Below are 19,371 nucleotides of genomic sequence, written 5' to 3'. Positions count from 1 at the left end.
AACTTTCTTGAAAAAATCTCTAACATCTTAACTGTAATCTGTACTCCTAAAATGAGAAACCAGATTGTATCAGGAGGTCTATTGTAAATAAACAGAGAAGTGTTTAACTCAAACTATGTAGAGCTAACCTATGGACACACTGTCAGTGAGGTGTTTTAACATGCAGCCTTCAAGAAACAGATTCAATGCTTTTTAACTGCAGGCTTCCTGCAGCGACACAGCTGTGCACACGAGACGCTTTTAGCTTCCAGGTTCCAAACATGGCTGACCTCGCTGCTCCGCGTCGTCACTTCTCCCGCGTCTCGTCACGTGAACGCTGGGGTAAGAAGGAGCCGCTCCCTGCAGTGCTGCTTTTTGGTAGGTGGAGTGCGACGGTTGATTCTCTTAACAAGGGATCTGCCCTGATTTTCTGTTTGCCCTATTTGGTCTCAGTCTCTCCAGCTGTCGGTTAAGGATAGAAATAGATGACCACAATAACTAAAAGGTCGTTGCAGAAATGTGCTGAAAGTGGCGCTGATTAAACTTCAGTCAGAGACAATGTCACAGCGTAAACAAGAGTTTTCAGAAACTGTTCATTTCTTGTTAATGTAACTAAATTGTAAGTGACAAACCCACAGAGAATTATCACCTGACTCTGCAGTTTGTTGAGTTTTAACATCTTTCAACTTGTTTTGGTTCAGATTGTTGAGCAGAACATCCTATAATGCAGACCCACTACAGCTTATTCTCAATGCCAACTATTCTTGACAAGAACCTGATCCATTTAGTAACCGACAGATAACCAGCATAAAGAGGCAACTAAGTTATAGTTATAATCTGAATCAAAAGGGTGAATTCAAATACAAGTGAGCTTCTTATTCTTCTTAATTATTGTTTCTAATTTATGTCAAGTTACACAGTTTCACTGCGAGGTTTAATTGTAAAACAAAAGTTAATTTTTCATGACGCTATCTGGGGAACTCTTTGGGCATGACACGAACAAACAATTAGTCTGCACGCCGCAGGCCTCCAACTGGTTTATTACATCTGGAGCTAATTATGTGTTCATTTCATAATCTGCTCACTTTCGGCTCAGCACCTGTTAGTTTGAGTGTGCCTGCATACTCCTACCTGAATGCTCTGAACGCCCATTTGTTTCAATATTCATGGAACATTCATCACATACCAAAAAAGAAAGAGAAATGCCCCCGTGCTTGTAGGTGGTGTAATGTATCGCCTTTAAGGCTCGCTGGATACCTTATTACCTGACTAAAAATAGGACTTTGATGGCCGGTGTGAGATGGGATGTAGCCAGCTACTGAGGCTGTGCTGCAATGTGTTGTGTGATGAGGGGAGATAACAGAAACACAGTCACAGAAATTGCCCCCATGCCGCTGCTGCTGCCGCTGCCGCTGCTGCTGCTGCTGCTGCTGAACTGGGTCACTCACACTGCAACCTTTCTACACAGAGAACTACAACCAGGAAACCACACACTCTGCCACATTAGGACGACAGAAAAGAGCATGTGTGTGTTTGGTGTAAACGGTGGTAATGGTGGCTGCGTTGTGCCCAGTTCTGATGCATTAGCGGTGCCATGGTGGTCCCGGTCCGTCAAGGGGTGCAGCGGTGAACTCACAGGAGGGCAGTAGACCGAGTGCTGCCTCACTACTGCTCTCTGCTGAGCTCGGATACAAACAGACGTCTGATGTTCGTCACTGTCACTGGAATTCAAGTGCAAAACACAGAATAACCTCACTGAAGTTTTTGTTGACTTGACATTTTGGGATGGTCAACGTGACCAAAATATACGACGTAATCAAGTTACGATGAGGTTCATGACAGCTGTCTCCCCTCAAAAGCAATGATCTGAGATCAGAGAGAAAGTTATGGATTATTTTAGTGTTTGTGTCAATAAAAGAGTCTGTATGATGTGCTCCACGTGCACAAGGGCAGGTGTAAACTGCTCATATACATGGAAATACAGGGAAACTGACAGACATCAGTCAAAGACCTGCATCTGCGGTCACCACTTTTACTCCAGGGTGACGTTAACTCGATGGGCCCAGCGGCACACGTTGTCCCGAGGTGTTGACGGTCTGCTGCCTTGTCGTGCCGTAGATTGTTCATTAAAAGTCCAACCGCTCCAGATGAACGCATCGTTAATCTGCACCTCGGCGAGATACCTTCATGCTACATCAAACTCTAAACGATGCTCAGCTGTTTGACACAAACGCTCTTGCCAGTTGTTTATTACCATGTGCTCGTCTGAAGTTCACCACGAAAGCGAATGTAGCTGCTGAGAACACCAGCAAGCAGAGCCAGAGCCAAGGGTGGTTCGGTGTACTTTCTGGGCTCTTATTTCACTATTTTAAACATTTATTGTAACTCTATAAATCTACATTTGTTTACATATATGTAAACATATAAACAACACAAAGACAATATGATGCCGTTGTAAGCAGACACACGTGTTATTAATAACAACTCCTCCCATAAGTCGAGGTCGTTGTATAAATGAGTAATGAGTCACAATAGTATGGAGAGTGTCACCTTAAGAGAAAACATAACTATTGACAAAGACTGTATATTAATAAACAATTACATCCTTTATTAATCCTTAACTAACATTAATAACAAGAGACCTGATGGCTTATTAAAAAGGTAGAACGTGTTGATGCTTTATTCATGACTTGTCTCAATAGTTGTTCTCCCCAATAACTCTTAAAGAATATATAAGCCATTAATTACAGCTTATAAACCCGTTAGAAAGGCTGACTTATTAGAAAGCGATAGTTGCATGTTTCGCATGCTGTGATATAAAAGACATGTGACATATGAGCCACTGGGCACTATGACCCAGCAGATAGCCTACTCTTCACGGAGAGAGAGGAAACAAGGCTGTGATGATCAGTGCTGCTTGTTGATGTCAGAGTCTGTATAAAACGGAGACTTAGGGTTGGCTCACCATTCAACCACAGGGGGTCTGGGGAGAAACAGCTCTGGAGAACTTCTGCCCTACATGCGGATTATCTGTGACATCCTCCCAGATGTTGGGACATCAGCACGCTCTGCTCATCCTCTATATCTACACACAAAGCTTCTCCGTCTTATATTTTGGTTACAACAGTTGAGAAGTTTCTTTTTTATGGCTACAAAAAGGAAAAGTTTGAATAGCGGGCAATGGATATTTGCTTCCACGATGTGGCATCTGCACATTCAGACCTGATGTAGAAGAAGAGCATGAGATTGACAGGAATCTATTTGTATGTTTCAGACTGATTGTGCCAGTTACCTGAGTGGATGGCGCGCTTAAGGAGACGTCCGTCGGGAGGAAGGACACCCTAAATGTCAGACATCTCAGAGGGCGACATAAAATATGAGAACAAAGTGACTAAAAGTGATGGAGCGCTCCGATCAAGTCGAGCCAACTCCGCCGGTGAACGCCACGAACGACAGTTTTATTACAGATGCATCAGTTGTGCATGTGGGCGCAGAGAGTCTCGCCTCTCAGATCAGTCTGGCGGTGGTTCTCTCCGTCATCACACTCGCCACCACTTTATCTAACGCGTTCGTCATAGCAACCATCTCCCAGTCGAAGAAATTGCAAACTCCTGCGAACTTTCTGATCGCCTCTCTGGCCATCACCGACCTGCTGGTGTCTATTCTGGTGATGCCCATCTGCGTCCTGTACACAGTCATCCACACCTGGACGCTGGGGCAAATTGTGTGCGACATCTGGCTCTCCTCGGACATAACGTGTTGCACGGCGTCTATCCTGCACCTGTGCGTAATCGCTTTGGATAGGTTCTGGGCCATCACGGACGCTGTGGAGTACTCCAAAAAGCGCACGCCGGGGCGCGCAGCCGGGATGGTGGCCACAGCCTGGGTCATCGCCATCTCCATCTCCCTGCCACCTCTCTTCTGGAGGCAGGTGAAGGCGGAGGAACTGACCAGCTGCAGCGTCAACACGGATCACATTTTCTACACCATCTACTCCACCTTTGGGGCTTTCTACATCCCCACCTTGCTGCTTATTGTCCTCTACGGACGGATATACGTCGAGGCCCGGAAACGGATCCTGAAGCAGTCCCCCAAGAAGTTGGGGAAGAGACTCACCTCGGCGCACCTGGTCACCAACTCCCCTGGGTCCGTGGCTTCCACAACCTCTCTGCAGTGCGGGAGACACGACACCCCGTCCAGCGACACCGGGTCCTCCACAAGCGAGAACCAGGTGAAAGTGACGGTGTCAGATGCGCTTTTGGAGAAAAAGCGCATCTCAGCAGCCAGAGAGAGAAAAGCGACCAAGACTTTGGGGATAATCCTTGGTGCTTACATCGTTTGCTGGCTGCCGTTTTTCATTTACACGCTGGTGGTGGCCACGTGCGACACCTGTTTTAACCCCGAGTTATTTGACTTTTTCACGTGGTTGGGATATCTGAACTCTCTCATCAACCCGATCATATACACGATGTCCAACGAGGACTTCAAGAAAGCTTTCCATAAACTTGTGCGCTTCAGATGCTGCCGGTCGTAAACGAATGTTCCTTCAGTCTCCAATAAGATTGATTTATGTATTTTTGGATATGGAGTTCTAAAAATGTAAAAAAGAGTAAAAAGAATATAGAATAGTAAGAGTGCAATAAACATTATAATTTCTGGGACTCATATGATATGCATAAAAAAGTAAAAAATTGGTCCAGATTTAAAATGACAACTTTAAGTAAATATATTAAGTAAATTGTTCAACATAATTCCCATGGATTTAAAGCTAAAACCAAGGCATGGCAAAATTATATAATTATATAAAAAGCTTATTTTAATTATAATTCAAGATTTTATTTTGGAAAAAGTGGCGGAGAAGAAATCCAACTTTACGCACACCTCACACAATCACTGACACGTGTCGTAAAAGCTCCTCCTGATGAGCAGATTGAATACACCGTAGGGTAGATCCAGTGATGGGTTGTTAGCGTGGATTCCTGTTTGGATGCTATTTAATAGTGCGTATTCCCACGCGACGACTGACACATTAATGCGAGCAGCAGCAGAGATCATGTTGAAATGAAAAGTCAAGAATATATATTTTTAAACCACCCAGAATCCTGTTTGTCATTATGTGTTACAGTATGGAAGTTTTATTTTTCATCAATATGTGTGTTCTGAATAAATGAAACCAGTGGCGTACATCTGTATTATGGTCATGGGTCGCTGCCACCCGATGGTCGTCTTTTGTCATCTAGAGAGGCAATGCAGATTCATATCAGTGTCAAACAAAGAAACTGCAGCGTATATTTACCCAGAGCTGAAAGCTGATCAGAAGTTCAATTTTGCTGAACAAACACCACCTTGTTTTACTGTGTGTGTGTGTGTGTGTGTGTGTGTGTGTGTGTGTGTGTGTGTGTGTGTGTGTGTGTGTGTGGGTCTGTTTGCTGCTACATTAAATCTGTATCTACAGCATGTTGTGTTCATGTGTGAAATGGTTTGCCACCTCCTGGCTATAGAGACTGGCCTGCAGAGCTCCAACAAAATAATGCTGAGGATTTGTCAGCATTACATGAAATACAAGTATGTTGTTCTAGGAATGTATCTGTTCAGAGATGCTGTGCAATAAAGGCTTTAACCTATTTTCTTTTTGTTCTATGAGTTTTAATGCAGTAAAAACATTTCCGTCATTGTTGTTGGCATGTTGAAAGCAGCACAGATATTGTGACAGGCGACTTGTGGTTTTGAAAAGTGTTACTCTGAAATGAAATGAGACTTTAGATTAACGCTCCTACGGTATCACGACGATGTCAACATGAAATCCAACAACCTCTTGAGGCACTTGCGGAACGTGTCAGAGCATTAAACAATCCAGATTCATTTGGATGAATGCGCGTCGTGTCAGTTCCTCTCTAACGTCTCACGGTCGGCGTTGAGATTGAGATTCTGAGGTTCTCGCCGAGGTTTGAACCCTCCACCGGCCTCCTGCCCTCTCCGGCTCTCTGCGGTCTCCCCGCAGCCGGAGGAGGACACGGTTTGCTTGGTGACCGGCTGCCGCGGTTCAATAAGTCATGAGAGTGACAGCGGGCTGTGCTCTTCTGGTGCGCTTCACGCACACAGAAGGGGCCACTCACATTGTCAACACGCATGCAAACGCACACGTCTTTCCATATATGAATTTTCATATGACTCGTCATGCATGAAAGATGAGTGCACCTGAGTAGGCATTCGAAGCGCTTCCTGGATTCTCTGCATCAGTTAACAACATGTTGAAAGACTGACGAGATTGAACCTTATGATATTTATAAAATATACATCTTTCCCCAGGAGTACTGGACTTAAATAAGGAAACTTCTGCTGTACAATGAGCGATAACGAGCCCTTTGGATTTGAAGTTCCAGGTTCAAACTCCTTGCAGATCATCCACGTATACAAGCATGTAAACAGGAGCATAACTATAAAGTTTATGTTTAATTATCTGCTGTATTATTGAGAAAAGTATTTGTAAAGACTCACAAGAAACACATTTTCCCCCAGTGACACGACACGATAATAAGAAAAGGTAAACAACATAAAAACACTTGAAATTGCCTGACAAGAGTGGATCAGCGGGGACACGATTCACAGCTTGACCTCCTTCATAAGGAGTTCACATGGTTTTCTGCTTAAAGAAGGTGGATCGTGACGATGCACATCCAGTTGCGGGGCAACAATAAAACCCAGCAAACAAAGGAAAAGAAGACGGCGTCCGCAACACTAAAGGCTTCAAGCTCACAACATCTGAATGCAGTGTTTTGACCTGCAGCGTGACGTCTTCGTCAGGCAAACGTCCGTCTGAGGAAGAAGGTGTTCACAGACTCACAGTACGTAATGTAACATGTCAGTAACCGTAACTAACTGTAGCTGTAGCGCATACAGGCCAGATGTGATGAGAGGAAGAACGGGAATGTTGAGATTATACATAAGACCCAAATCAGTAAGTGGTGATGTCACACAGGCCGTCTAAATGCGTGCAGAGATTGATAGCGGATCCACCATGAAGCAGCTAAATGTTTAATGCTGCAGACACTGTCGATGTTTAGCAATAGGGTTTATGATTTTGTGCATCCAAAGGAGGATTGCATGAGCTCATGATGGTGCCAGTGCTTTACCTCCAGCTGCAAAGCGGTACACATTACCCTTTTGTTGACATGGGATGATTGCTTTGTGCGAGCAAATACATTAACTCGACAACCACTTTCTTTCTATTAGCTGAATGTTCTGCACTGCTGGTTTGCCACAGGTCTGCCGTGGAGTGAAGGACATTGCTGATGTAACGGCTAGTGAGGCCGAACACATGGATAATGAACCTATAAAATATTCTGTCGCTGAATGTAGTTTTGGCGAACAGCTTTATTGTTTCACCCTTTCTGGTTGAAGAAGGCTCGGAGCATTCGGCGCCTGAAAAACGGAGGCACTGTGGCCCATCTGCTTCTGATAGATTACCGTACCAAGGTGATAACCATTGGCCTTTGACAGCAAGAAAAACGAGTCGCCGAGGCTCCTAACAGGCAACACGAGGAGGGGAGGAGATCGAGGGGGAATAACTATTAGATATCAGATTTCTGACATTCTTACTCTGTGCACAGAAAACGTGCTGTTTTGGCAACATGTGGCTAAGAACCAGAATGGTTTTCTTGTAAAAATGTACCTTTTTGTGATTTGTTTTTCTTACATATAGTTTTGCACATTATGGTGTGATTTTCACATCAACTCTATGGCTAAACCCATCCATTTGTAGGCATGCTAATTGCACAGATATAACAGACAATAACATTTATTCATCGTGTAAAAACAATTGTAATCCCAATTGGCAGAAAATCCATCTTCTACTTTCATCAATAACAAGATGATATAAAGCTAGACTCGGTTAGTGGAGTGAAAGCTGCAGCGATTGACTCCCTTATTTATACACACCAACACTAAACACACCTCAGCTGACTGAGAAGTGCACGCTGTGTGTTACTGTGAATCTGTGTGTGTGTGTGTGTGTGTGTGTGTGTGTGTGTGTGTGTTAAATCACAGCCTTTAGTCATGCGTGTTCTTTCCGTGCTTCACAGCAGATCCGTTGCCACGAGCAGTTTCAACGAAGTAGGTTAGTGTAAAGGCTCACAGCGCTTCACGGTAGCTTCTGCTCCAGCTCACCTACACGTCTAATAACATCTCTCTCTGAATCATGAAAATGGGATTTCCCTGCAAACCAAATAGTGTTTTCATTTTGCTAGAAAATCCTAGAAAGTGAGTGAAACACTCTCACCATGTGGTCCGATGGGCTGACTGTGGTTACACCTGTGGGACTGGCACTAGTGGGGCTTGGTGAATCTATCACACTTAACATCTATAGCGGCCTGACAAGCAATATATCACCAAATTAAGCAGCTATATGCTGTGGTAGAGGACGTGTGTATGCTGCTAAATGATCCATCCATACTGCATGTGCATTAAGGGCCCTCAATTAACGACCAGAGAGAGAGGAAGGAGGGCGTCCTCTGTTCTCCTGGTCATGAAAACCTCACTTTTAGTGTGTTTAATCATGAATCTACACAGAAAATATGATCACTTGGATTTGTTAAACCAAACCAAAGTCAGTGTCACCTGCTGTGATTGGTCGTAGGTCAGGCAGAGGCCGCTAGAAAAAGAAAAAAAAAAACAGACTATATAAGAATTTATTGCATACGGTCATTCTATTGCCTTGACTTTTATTTTGAAATATTCTTACTTCCGGGTTACCTGTCGTTCTTTGCGTCTCTTTTTAAAGGCGAAAAACAAAATCGGCTCGTTATTCGACTTTGGTTCTCTCAGTATTTAGTTTTTGGATTCAGACGACAAACGAATAAAACATAGAATTTATGTTTTATCAAAACGTACACGGATGTCATCTTCCTATCCACGAGCACACCTGACGGTGAGTGAGACTTCCTGTCCTTCTGGTCTGTTGGGGAGAAGCAATCTGTCGACCATATTACAGGCAGCAACTTTTATTGTTGTTTCTTATTGATGTGCGTGTGCGTGTGTGTGCGTGTGTGTGTGTGCGTGTGTGTGTGTGTGTGTGTGTGCGTGTGGCCCCACTGCTGGTTAGAATCTTGTAGTTTGGAGGCTGTTTGAACTCAGTTAGGAGAGTAGTGCTCAAAGGAATGAGGAATGAGGAATAGGGATTTTGCTAATTAACAAAAGTTAGAGGTTATTTTGTTTAGTATTATTTTAAATAGCTTAAATTTGGGATATTTGTGTTTTGTTCTTTCTTCAACCTAAAGGGTAAATGTCATTTTCAGTAAACTATTACTCCTTTTCACTCCAAATACTTGTTTGGTGTCAGTTATTTTAAATACAGCAGATCCTCTTGAATATATATATATATATATATATATACATATATATATATATATATATATACATATATATATATATATATATATATACATATATATATATATATATATATATATACATATATATATATATATATATATATATATATGTAGGGTATTATAAGTTTTACCCAAATCAGCTAATCTAAACCTTAGGAAACCAAACTCAAACAATCATTTCAGTCTAAAATTGGTTACAGCAACTTGGGCTTTATATTGAGTGTTGGAGTTCCACAAATATACATGTTTGAAATCAAAATGCATGTTTTGTTGAGTGCTGTCAGCCTCCACTGTCTGTCAGAGCGTTGAATATAAACGGTTGAAGCCTCTCACACCTCTGTGGTTGACTTTAGAGGTGCTGGTCGGTGGATCTGTTACTTTCTGAAGTATTGTCCCTGTTCTCAGTCGGTATGATGAGCTAAGCTAACCAGCTGCTCGTTGCAGCTTAATATCTAAGGGACTGATATGAGAGTGGTGTCCATCTTTTCATCTAACTTGACAGGATGTATAAACATTATATAAACCGAGATGTTGTTCCAAAACTATACCTTTTTGTAGGACTATTCTGTGAATTGTAAACCTTACTTCTCTGTGTATCTCACCTTCTCTTAGAGTTTTCTAAGTGATCGTTGCACATACAGCCACATGCATTTGAGTCGTAGCTATTTGACAATAGCAACGTATCCATGAATTAAAACCGCCACACACAGATGGGTTCCTGTTTCGTTAAGAGCCTTGAACGAATATAAATGAGGTTTCTACCTCACCTCGGGGATACTTTACATATTGTCCATTAACCTTTTGATATTAAGCACGAGACGGTGCATTGAGACGGAAACACGGCTAGCATGTTTGTAATTTCCCATTTTCACAAGCAATAACAACACAAAATGTCACTGAAGCTATTAGCATGAAATTTGCCTGACACCACCTAATTCAGCCTCTTTCTTCCTCGTCTACAAAGCCCCGAGCTTCTCGTCACTCTGAGAAGAAACTTTCTCCTCACGTACACCCCCCCCCCCCCCAACCCCCACCCCCCCCACCTCGACCTGGCTTTAAAACGAGCTTCCTGCTCGCGTCACTCATTTTAACACAGGTTGAGTGTTTAGGCTCAGGATCAGGAATAACTTACCTTCAGTATGCTAATGTTAACCTTAAACGTTCACCACCAAACTTTTAGTTTCTTGATCTGCTTCGGTGAGAGGACGAGGAGGCTCTGAAGCTGTCGCTCAGCTCCTGGGATGAAAGGGGAAGAGCGACATTTATTTTCCTTCTCGGGACAAAGACGTGGAGCGACGTGTCCACGCTTCAGAACAAAGCTCCAAGGTGACCGAGGCCAAGCGTGTCTTCACCTCCTGGAGAATCCAGTTCTCCCCAGCTCAGGCAGAAATCAATGACTCCGCAAAGACAACATGCAGCAACGCATTCAGTCAAAGTTAAGACCACAGTGTGACTGGTTGACATTTATTTTGCAGTCGGTCTATTCATATTTCTTTCATGGCATAGAAATGTATGAATTCAAAGAAAACGTCAAAACAGATAAAACCAAAAAATTCCAGTCCCAGAGAATAAGAATACAGCCAGACTAATTCATTCAAATAAAAAAGTCAATTGACTAGCTAGGCATAATGTCACCTCAGCTTCTGACTGGTGCGTTTAAAGGTACTTTTAATTTACACTTAAATACCTTTAGATGTATAAATCATTTAATTATGAACCGTACCTCTAATCAATTACCCTAAAATGATGGATTTATTGACATAGTTTCTTCCTGTATTCGTTCTATTGGTATTGAAATACGTTTCTCGGTGTCAAACGTTTTTTCATTGAAAGAGATCATCAGCCATGTTTATTTTAATTTTTGTTGCATTTTATTCCACTTTTGTAAGTGTGCAATGGGATTTATCTTAACTTCTACTATTTGATATTGAGATTTAATGTAATACAACACAATGAAATGTATGCTGAGCATAACCGTGTGACGTTACTGGAAGAGGAAGTTGTAATATTGACTCTTTTCTGAGCGATGCAGTCAAATCACAAGAGTTGAGTCCGTTTTCCTGCAGCTATGCCATGTGGCGCCAACTTAATGGACTATTGGGGGAATCATTAAGTGAAGCATGACTTATAGCTGTCGGTGTGAGATCATATGGAAATTGTGGATCTGTTGAGGCAAGTGCAGCTGCATGGACTAAATCTGGAGTTCACAGCCTGGTGACTGTGACTGAACCGGAGATTTCACAACCCACCATGCCACCACCTCCAATTTTCTTCATTGTAATATTAAAGGAAATCTGTGATGTCGGTGTCTTCGTGCATACAGTGAGGCTGGTTTATGAACCTGCAGCTGCATATGCGGGTCAACTGCCTCTCGTTCCCAAAGTCCACAAAGTCGTCCCTACCAGATGCAGCAGCATCCTAAATTGCGTGTCTCACTTTGGAGGTGCAGGTCACCCCACATTAGGAGGAGGCGAGCTCACCTTGCAGAGAAAACTCATTTCAGCCCCAATTTAGCGGCGGGGGTGGTGTCCTGGGGGGTCGGAGGTGTTACCGGCCTCACCGCAATCTTAACCGGCCGACCTTGGCGCTCCTCCGTAACACGTTTTCTGACTATGACCGGCGACTCGGTAATCAATTTGTCATTACTGGAATGGGCGGGATGAACGGAGTTGGCCCGAGAAGAAATGACCTAAAATGGAGCAGAAGCACGGATGTATTAAGAGAACTGGGTACAGCACTGGAAGCTCCCGTTGCTCAGCGGCTCATGGAGCCGAAGGGGCTTGACTGCCGAGTGATACAAATCTGGATTTGGCTATTAGTGTATCTTACTAATTGTAGGATTTATTGATTTAAAGAAGGGCTACTGAACTATTGATACCGAGAAGTTGATTTACCTCAACAACAAAAATATTCCGCTGATTTACAGACGTCTCTTTCCCAACAGAAGTCTAGTAAAGGTCTTTAGTTTGGGGCTTTGTAAGTCCACGTTTCGGCTTCAAAGCCCAGAACTCTCCCTGAGGGCTTGAGTTGAAGTCGCATATCTTAAAACAGTTGGAGGTCAACATGTGACTCCTCCTGATTGAAAGGTCATCATCCAAACCTCACGACTGCCAGATCGACCAGTAAACCCAACAGCTTTGAGAAACGCAGATGAGCGAGGTTGGTCAACTTAGTCCAAAGCTGAATTTAAAACCGCTCTCTTTTCATCACGGAGCTCGAGGCTCTCTGTGGATAATCGGCACGCTTCTCGATGAAACGCGGTTTAAACGCTCAGCGAGAGGTTACGACGTGGGGCGCCGTTATTTCTGCATTCTGACAGGTTCGAGTGTTTCTCTCCGCTTATCTGCAGTTTTCCATTAAATGAGGAATTCCAAGGTTCGCCGTTTCATCTTTCAGAATTTAAATGCAGGGAGAACGCCGAGCATCTTCAGACAAAGCCAGAGCTCTGTGCTCTCAGTGAAGCCGCCCTGACATGATTAAAAACGTCTGATCCACTTACCCTCAAAGTAAGCACACAAACAGGCAAACGCACACGAGAACAGAAGTGCAGAGAGCCTTGATGGCGTTATACGCTACATCGTCTGCTCGTTGAGGTACTTTTGACAGGATTGTGCTCTGTGGATTCTGTAAACAGGTGTAGATTAATGCATCCCTGATGGGCTGTCAATTGACCTGACCTCCTTCTCACCCTCTTTGTTCCCCTGCCATGCAGCGCTGTTCCTCCCTCCATCATCACGCCTTCACTCTTGTCTTCCTCAGCCTCGCTCTCTCTCTTGCCCTCCATCACTGTCTCTCGCGCTGCTTTGCTCTGCCCACGGGGAACACGATATAAACAGGCTCCATTTCAATGGAGACCAGGAGTCACGGCTCCGTCTTCTCTCCACCGGCAGAGGAACGCAGCCTTTTAACTTCCCTTCAGCTCGGACAGCTGGAGGAAACCCTCCCGGGCGTCCACGCCTCCCCATCTCACGCAGAACAAAAGACGAGGGCGATTAATCTTTACTTCCACCTGTCAACTACAGAGAGCTTTGGATAGAATTTCTCACCACGGGCCTTTTTAAGCTCTGATCGCATGTGACGTCTTTAATAGGTCATCTGCCTCAGTCTCACATGCATGAGGCGCTGATATCTCCTCAGAAGAGAGACACGACTTCAGTCATCAGCCTTTCAATATTTAATCTAATCAGTGATCGTTGTTCTCCACCTTCAAGGTTGTCGTCTCCCCCTATGTGGTTTGTCCTTGTGCAACATTATGCTATGAGGGGTTCCCTGTTGTTCTCAACAGGCTTGTGTTGTCTGTCTCTTGATGAAGTTTGATGTGATTTTGAGACCTATAAGTGAGTTTAGGGTCACGTAACACACACATGTAGGTGAAAGCAGTGTTTAGAGGGACATTCGTCCAATAAAAGGAATTATTTAGTTGAGCTGTTTTCTGTTGTGTTCCTTGTCCCTGTGTGTTTGTACGTTGTATGCATCACGGCGGCAGAACCCTCACAGCTGTCCATAAAACAGAATATATTGCGTTCATTATTTACACTGAGATCACCTGCATGAAGAGTCGTGTTCAGCTACTCTCCATTAAAGTGAAGAGTGCGTTGTAGGAGGGGGTCAGAGTCAGTCATTTAAAGTGCAGGTTTAACGGTGTTTACTACAGATGAAATACTCTTTTGATAGTGTTGAATATTTTCCAAATCAAACCGTGGCGTTTGTTACACATTCAGGAGAACGTTCTGTTTCCATTTAATTTATGTATGATATGAAAATCAGCTACTTCAAAGTTGCACACTTTGTACTCGTGCTGTAGCTACACACTGCATTAGCGTCCAATAAGAACGTAGCGCTGATGAAATAATCACTTGAACCATTAGAATGTTGTGAACAGGGTTTCTAACGCCTACAGTGTGCCTTGCTAAATGCTGGTCCTTCAAGTGTCATCATAGTTTATTTGACACCTGTGACAATCATCAGAATATATGCATTTTTGCACCTTTTTTTTTAACTCTCTGTCAACTATTACCAACTCTCTATGAAAGGAAGGACTGATGTACTTCATATTGATCACACACACACACACACACACACACACACACACACTCATATGTGCATCAATAATCACCAGATTACCATCAGCAAGCTACTGTAGTGAGAATGAAGTACTGCAATGCATACGTCAACGTCAGCCTCCTCAGCATGTACTTTCAGGTTCTCACTTCACACAATCCATCCACTGGAATCCATTTATTCAACAGAAATAATTGATTTCCACATTTTCCTAAAATACGTCCTTTATCAAGTGTTAAGAAAAGGAAGTGGGTCATGCTTTTTTAAGTCAAAAGTAGCTTGGGGAAATAAGAGGTTTATTTGTGAATTATTATTATTTGTGCATCTCCAGAGCCTGCATATACTTTTCCTCTCCTCACTGACTTCAAACAGTTCTGGCATTGCCTCCTGCCGGGACAGTTCAGCTGGAATGTGGAGCTCTTAAACCTCCTGTGATGCACTCTAACACTGGATAGAAGAACACTGAGTCGTCAGAGCAGCGCTGCAGGCAGGATTTTAGAGACACGGAGGTCATGAATCACCTCAGTTCTTCCTCTACAGTTAAGTGAATTCATGTAATGTGGAACATCAAAATAATTAAGTTTATTCCCTGTAAATATGAAGGTCTAAATGTTGTTTCCAACACATTGTGACAATGGTAGAATGTATCTTTGCTCATCGATGCTGAGTAGAGCCTCTGTTAAAGTTAGCCATTAGCTCTGTCATGTAGCCACATGTGCTGCTTGTGTCTGACGGCTAACGTTAAGGGATCCGATCGCATCCCAAAGGTAACGCTCCTCGTTCCCACTTCAGGAAAGATCCGTTCCTCTTCCACTGCAGCGACAGGAATCAACACAAACTTTAACATAAGATGACTTTGCACTGTGCTTCAGTTAGAACACTCCAATAGAAAATAACACAATCAAACAGATTTTGAAGCGGACGCCCGCCGCTCGCGTCACTTTCAGTTAGGACACAGACACCTTCATTGACATTGAGACACACGGTCTGATTCTCAATAGATACCTGATTACACTTGGTAGTCACGGGGGGCCACCTGAAGGGGATATTTGGTGGCCACAGCTTATTGTGGCCACGGGCCATGATTAATGGTTCAATCCACTTGCCCTTAACCTTCCTGGAGGACGGGGCGAGATGGTTGAATTGCCTTTCAAAAGCAAACACATTTAAAACTCCCTTTAATGAAGAGCGAGTATCTCAGCCTCCACATCTCACTGACACTGTACAACCTGATGGTTATCCATGAATACATTTTGCCAGAACTGACCTTTCCCCGTGTCCACGCAGCATCAGTAAGCGTGTTACCAGGTTCAGAGGCATCGCGAGTCACACATGATGGACGACTGAGAACATCCCCTCGTATGAACTGCGGCTCCGGGTCACAGGGTTGACGTTGGCACAGGCTCTCGGACTTCACATTGGCACCGGCACTTTCACCGCTGCAGGTCTAGTAGAGTGGATCACACCGATAATCAGCCCAGAGTGGATTTGCTACGACAAACATGACTCTAATATTAGACCGTAGCCCGGAGGCACTCGTCTTTCTCAGTTCTCCAAGAGAAGGTTACGAGCTGGAACCTCACTTTAGATATAATTCAGATTCTTATTTGTATTTCTTATTTACACCTGTGATTACACAAGCGGTAGAGTCACCAGCTGAGCAGAATAAAGTGAGACTTTACTGAGTAATTTAGAAAATTATATGATTCTGGATTAATGCTTGACATAAAATATCCTGGGTTGCATTTACGAAAGGTTGTCAGATCCCGACGGCTCTTTGAACAGAGCTCTTCTACCAACTTTAACATGAATGTGTAATTAACTAATTATAATATTGAAAATATTCCTAGCTTCCACAAACAGGCGCTGCTTGCATGGTTTATGATATACAAGCACAACAGATATACTTTACAAAGCAGATCCATATTTCTCAAGGAATGGTTAAAAAAATCCCACAGTTTGGGTGAATCAATTATTGAAAAGTGATGGTATTTTATTTATTTATAAGGAATTTCTTCCACAATATCAGACATCTGTAACTCCTGAACACTTTGCCATTTGATGCTATCCTATCTGTGTGTCTGCGCTAAAAACAAAAAAGCTATTAAAACTGAAACTGTGCTCCCAATTTTATTTGTGTTGACCCCCTGGCATTTTGGATTTTACTGGGTTCTAATTTATTAATGTTTTTATTGTTCAAATATTATTAGCTTCATAGATTAAACACCTCTGTGCTCACCAGGGACGTTGTTATAAACCGAACCGCTGGTAGAAAAAAAATGCTAATTGTTCTGCTGGCTTGTAAGAGAAGATGCTTCGTTTGCACAGAGGGGAGGGCGGATGGTTCACGGTCAAGAATAAACTTTCAGGATCTCAAGGTTCTTTCTGAGTGGATTACCAAGCATGAATCTGCAGTACATTTTTGCTTGTTGCAAAGCTAACATGGCAGACAAACATAGTCATTGAGCAATAACGTTATAACAGCAACTTGAAGAGAACAGGTGGATTTGAACCCGTGTTGAACTGTGTGTGGGAGAGTGAAATAGTGCATGATATCAAATAGTAATATTGTGTCATTTTCCGGTTTTCCATCCGTCTAAAGCAGCTAAAACGTCACAGCACACGTAGACGCTGTGATGGCTGTATTGCAGCTGTAACAGCAGAGGTGTCTTTTGCTCTGCCAGCCTGGAACACCTCGCCTCCGTCCCTAATGAGATAACCCCTTCTGACAGATTGCAAGTACCACTTTCCCTCCGTTGCATAATTTAAACTGACCCCTCTAATTGGACAATGATTCAAGTCATCGGGCCGGCGGGAGAAGGTCAAGCTTGTCCGAGCAAAATTCCTGGTTAAGATTGACAAGGATTTGTTTATCATGGGAGAAATATCAAAGGGACTCATGAATATGCAGTGAATCAGAGAATACATTATTAATCTACAAGACTCTGCTACACGACTAGGCTGCTTTTATGCATATATGATGCTAAATATTCAACGGGGATGTTGCATTAGTGTCATCTTATTTTAGACTTAAACTTCATAGTAATGCTTCGGGGTGAATGTCAAATTTATACTTAATCCTCGCCCTGAGCCAAAAATCTTTGACTTAAGCTTGACCAGGACCTGACCCCTGACCCTGAGTTTAATGCTGAAGGATTTGGTTCAGGGTCACCGACTGGAACGGTCGGGTTTGAATATTTGAAAATGTCAAGGTCCTGCATGTAACAAAAGCTTGAAATGTCATATTTCGATCACCCCTTTTTGTCCAAAATGTTTTTACTGACAGACACTTTGCTTCATGAAGGCACAGTCAGAGGTGCTGGCTGGAGTTTTGTTCATATTCACAGTATTACATATATTGAATATGACCACATAATCCAGAATCCAGTGCTTGTGTTGGCGTCTGGTTTTAAAGCTAAACTGTAGGGTGTTGAGCTTTATTATTACAAACAGATCAGCAGCAACATGTTGAAAACAAAAGTTTATTTCCAACATATCAGACGAGACAACTTCTGCCTCCAAGTGGCCAAAAAACGGAATACTTCAAATTGTGTCACCGCGATCATTAGTTAAAGGTTCAGATTACTGTGTCAGAAAACAGCCTGAGGGGATTATGTTGCTCTTGAAGAGGCTTATTTACTGCAGCAAATTGTTAACAACCAACAAGGGCAGCTAATCCTCTTCACAGAATGAGGCGGTGGGGGTGGAGACAAACAACATGGAGCCTCCCGACCCTGATGCACCATAACAGGAGAGGCCACACACGCTTCCCCCTTGTCTCTGCTGTCAGCACAGCCATCCCCTTCAGCACCCAGACCTGCAGAGAGACTGAGAGGACATGTGAAGCAACAGAGACTGTCCTGAAGCTTTCTGTCTGTGTGTGTGTTTCTTTGTATGGGACGAATATGGAATAAGTGAGCATCAAAAAGACACCTCAGGAAGTGCAGATGGGTTAATTGGCTCCTTCGTCTCACAGGTAACAGCACAGATAACAGAGGAGAAGGATCATCAAACGGGAGCATCTCCAACAGACAGACAGCAGGAGGAGAGGAAGGGGCAGGGTTACATTTAGACGCTGCCCTTTACAGTAAGAAGAGAGGCCTGAACTTGGCTGCGCAGCCAGAGCGGGAATGAGGCTCATTGTTTGACTGGTAGCTGAGTGAACAATACCGAGCAAAACTGCAGCCCTGACCTCACTTGGCACCCAAACCCGCTGGCCTGAGAGGCAGGGATTTGCTGCCGTGTGCGCCCAGGAAGGAGGACTCTACACCGAGAGAGCGAGAAGGGGACGAGCTGGGCAGTCAGTGATGTGCAGAGGTCGATAAGAACACACCAGAAGTGTTTGGGTGATTAACTCGGGGGCAACTCTGGGAAGTAGTTATCTGGTCTGTGCTGGTTGGCAGATCCCCAGGTTTGTTGAGCTGACAGATGAGGGTCCAGAAGGTGGTTAACAGGATGAGGCCAGGCGGCCACGTGGCCCCGCAGGGATTACAAGCAGCAAGAAGAAGGTAAAGGGATTAGACTCAAAAACGGAGGCTGCTTTTTTAACCTCGTCACCGTTGTCACACTGACAGCGAACAAGGAGACTCTTGAACCAAAATTCCATCCGTTCATCCGTCCGTCCTTCCTCCGCCTCTCCTCGCTCCCTCCGCTCATCCACCCATGCAGCCACCTCCGCTGTCAACAGGGGTCCAGAAGCATCCAAAACCAGAAAGCCAGACCTGCTGCTGAAGGACTGAGCTGCAGCGCAGACAGGAGTGGACGGGACACCCTCCTTTGGAACGTGCTAACAAGTTGAAGACCTTGTCAGCACAGATGAAGAGGCTCTCGCACACTCTGTTAATGGACTCAAGATAACGAGATTGTGGATTATATTGTTGTTTGCAACAGTCTCTTTACAAATGACAACGTTGGGTTTGAAAACCACATAAATTAGCCCATC

General features: G+C 43.7%; 1 protein-coding gene across 1 annotated transcript; it reads left to right on the top strand.

Moving 5' to 3' along the window:
* Nucleotides 1-2,971: 2,971 nt before the first annotated feature.
* On the top strand, nt 2,972-5,604 carry htr1b (5-hydroxytryptamine (serotonin) receptor 1B). Its single transcript, XM_068726317.1, has 2 exons — nt 2,972-3,105; nt 3,254-5,604. The coding sequence occupies exon 2, from the start codon at nt 3,380-3,382 to the stop codon at nt 4,511-4,513; it is 1,134 nt and encodes a 377-aa protein (XP_068582418.1). The 5' UTR covers nt 2,972-3,105; nt 3,254-3,379; the 3' UTR covers nt 4,514-5,604.
* Nucleotides 5,605-19,371: the final 13,767 nt, after the last annotated feature.

Source organism: Cebidichthys violaceus, unplaced genomic scaffold, assembly GCF_023349555.1.
Source record: "Cebidichthys violaceus isolate CVI_PGR_0920_01 unplaced genomic scaffold, fCebVio1.0.p SCAF_39, whole genome shotgun sequence".
In the NCBI taxonomy this organism is placed as follows: Eukaryota; Metazoa; Chordata; class Actinopteri; order Perciformes; family Stichaeidae; genus Cebidichthys; species Cebidichthys violaceus.
The sequence above is the reverse complement of the archived record's forward strand: the minus strand, read 5'-3'. Positions and strand labels throughout refer to the sequence as shown.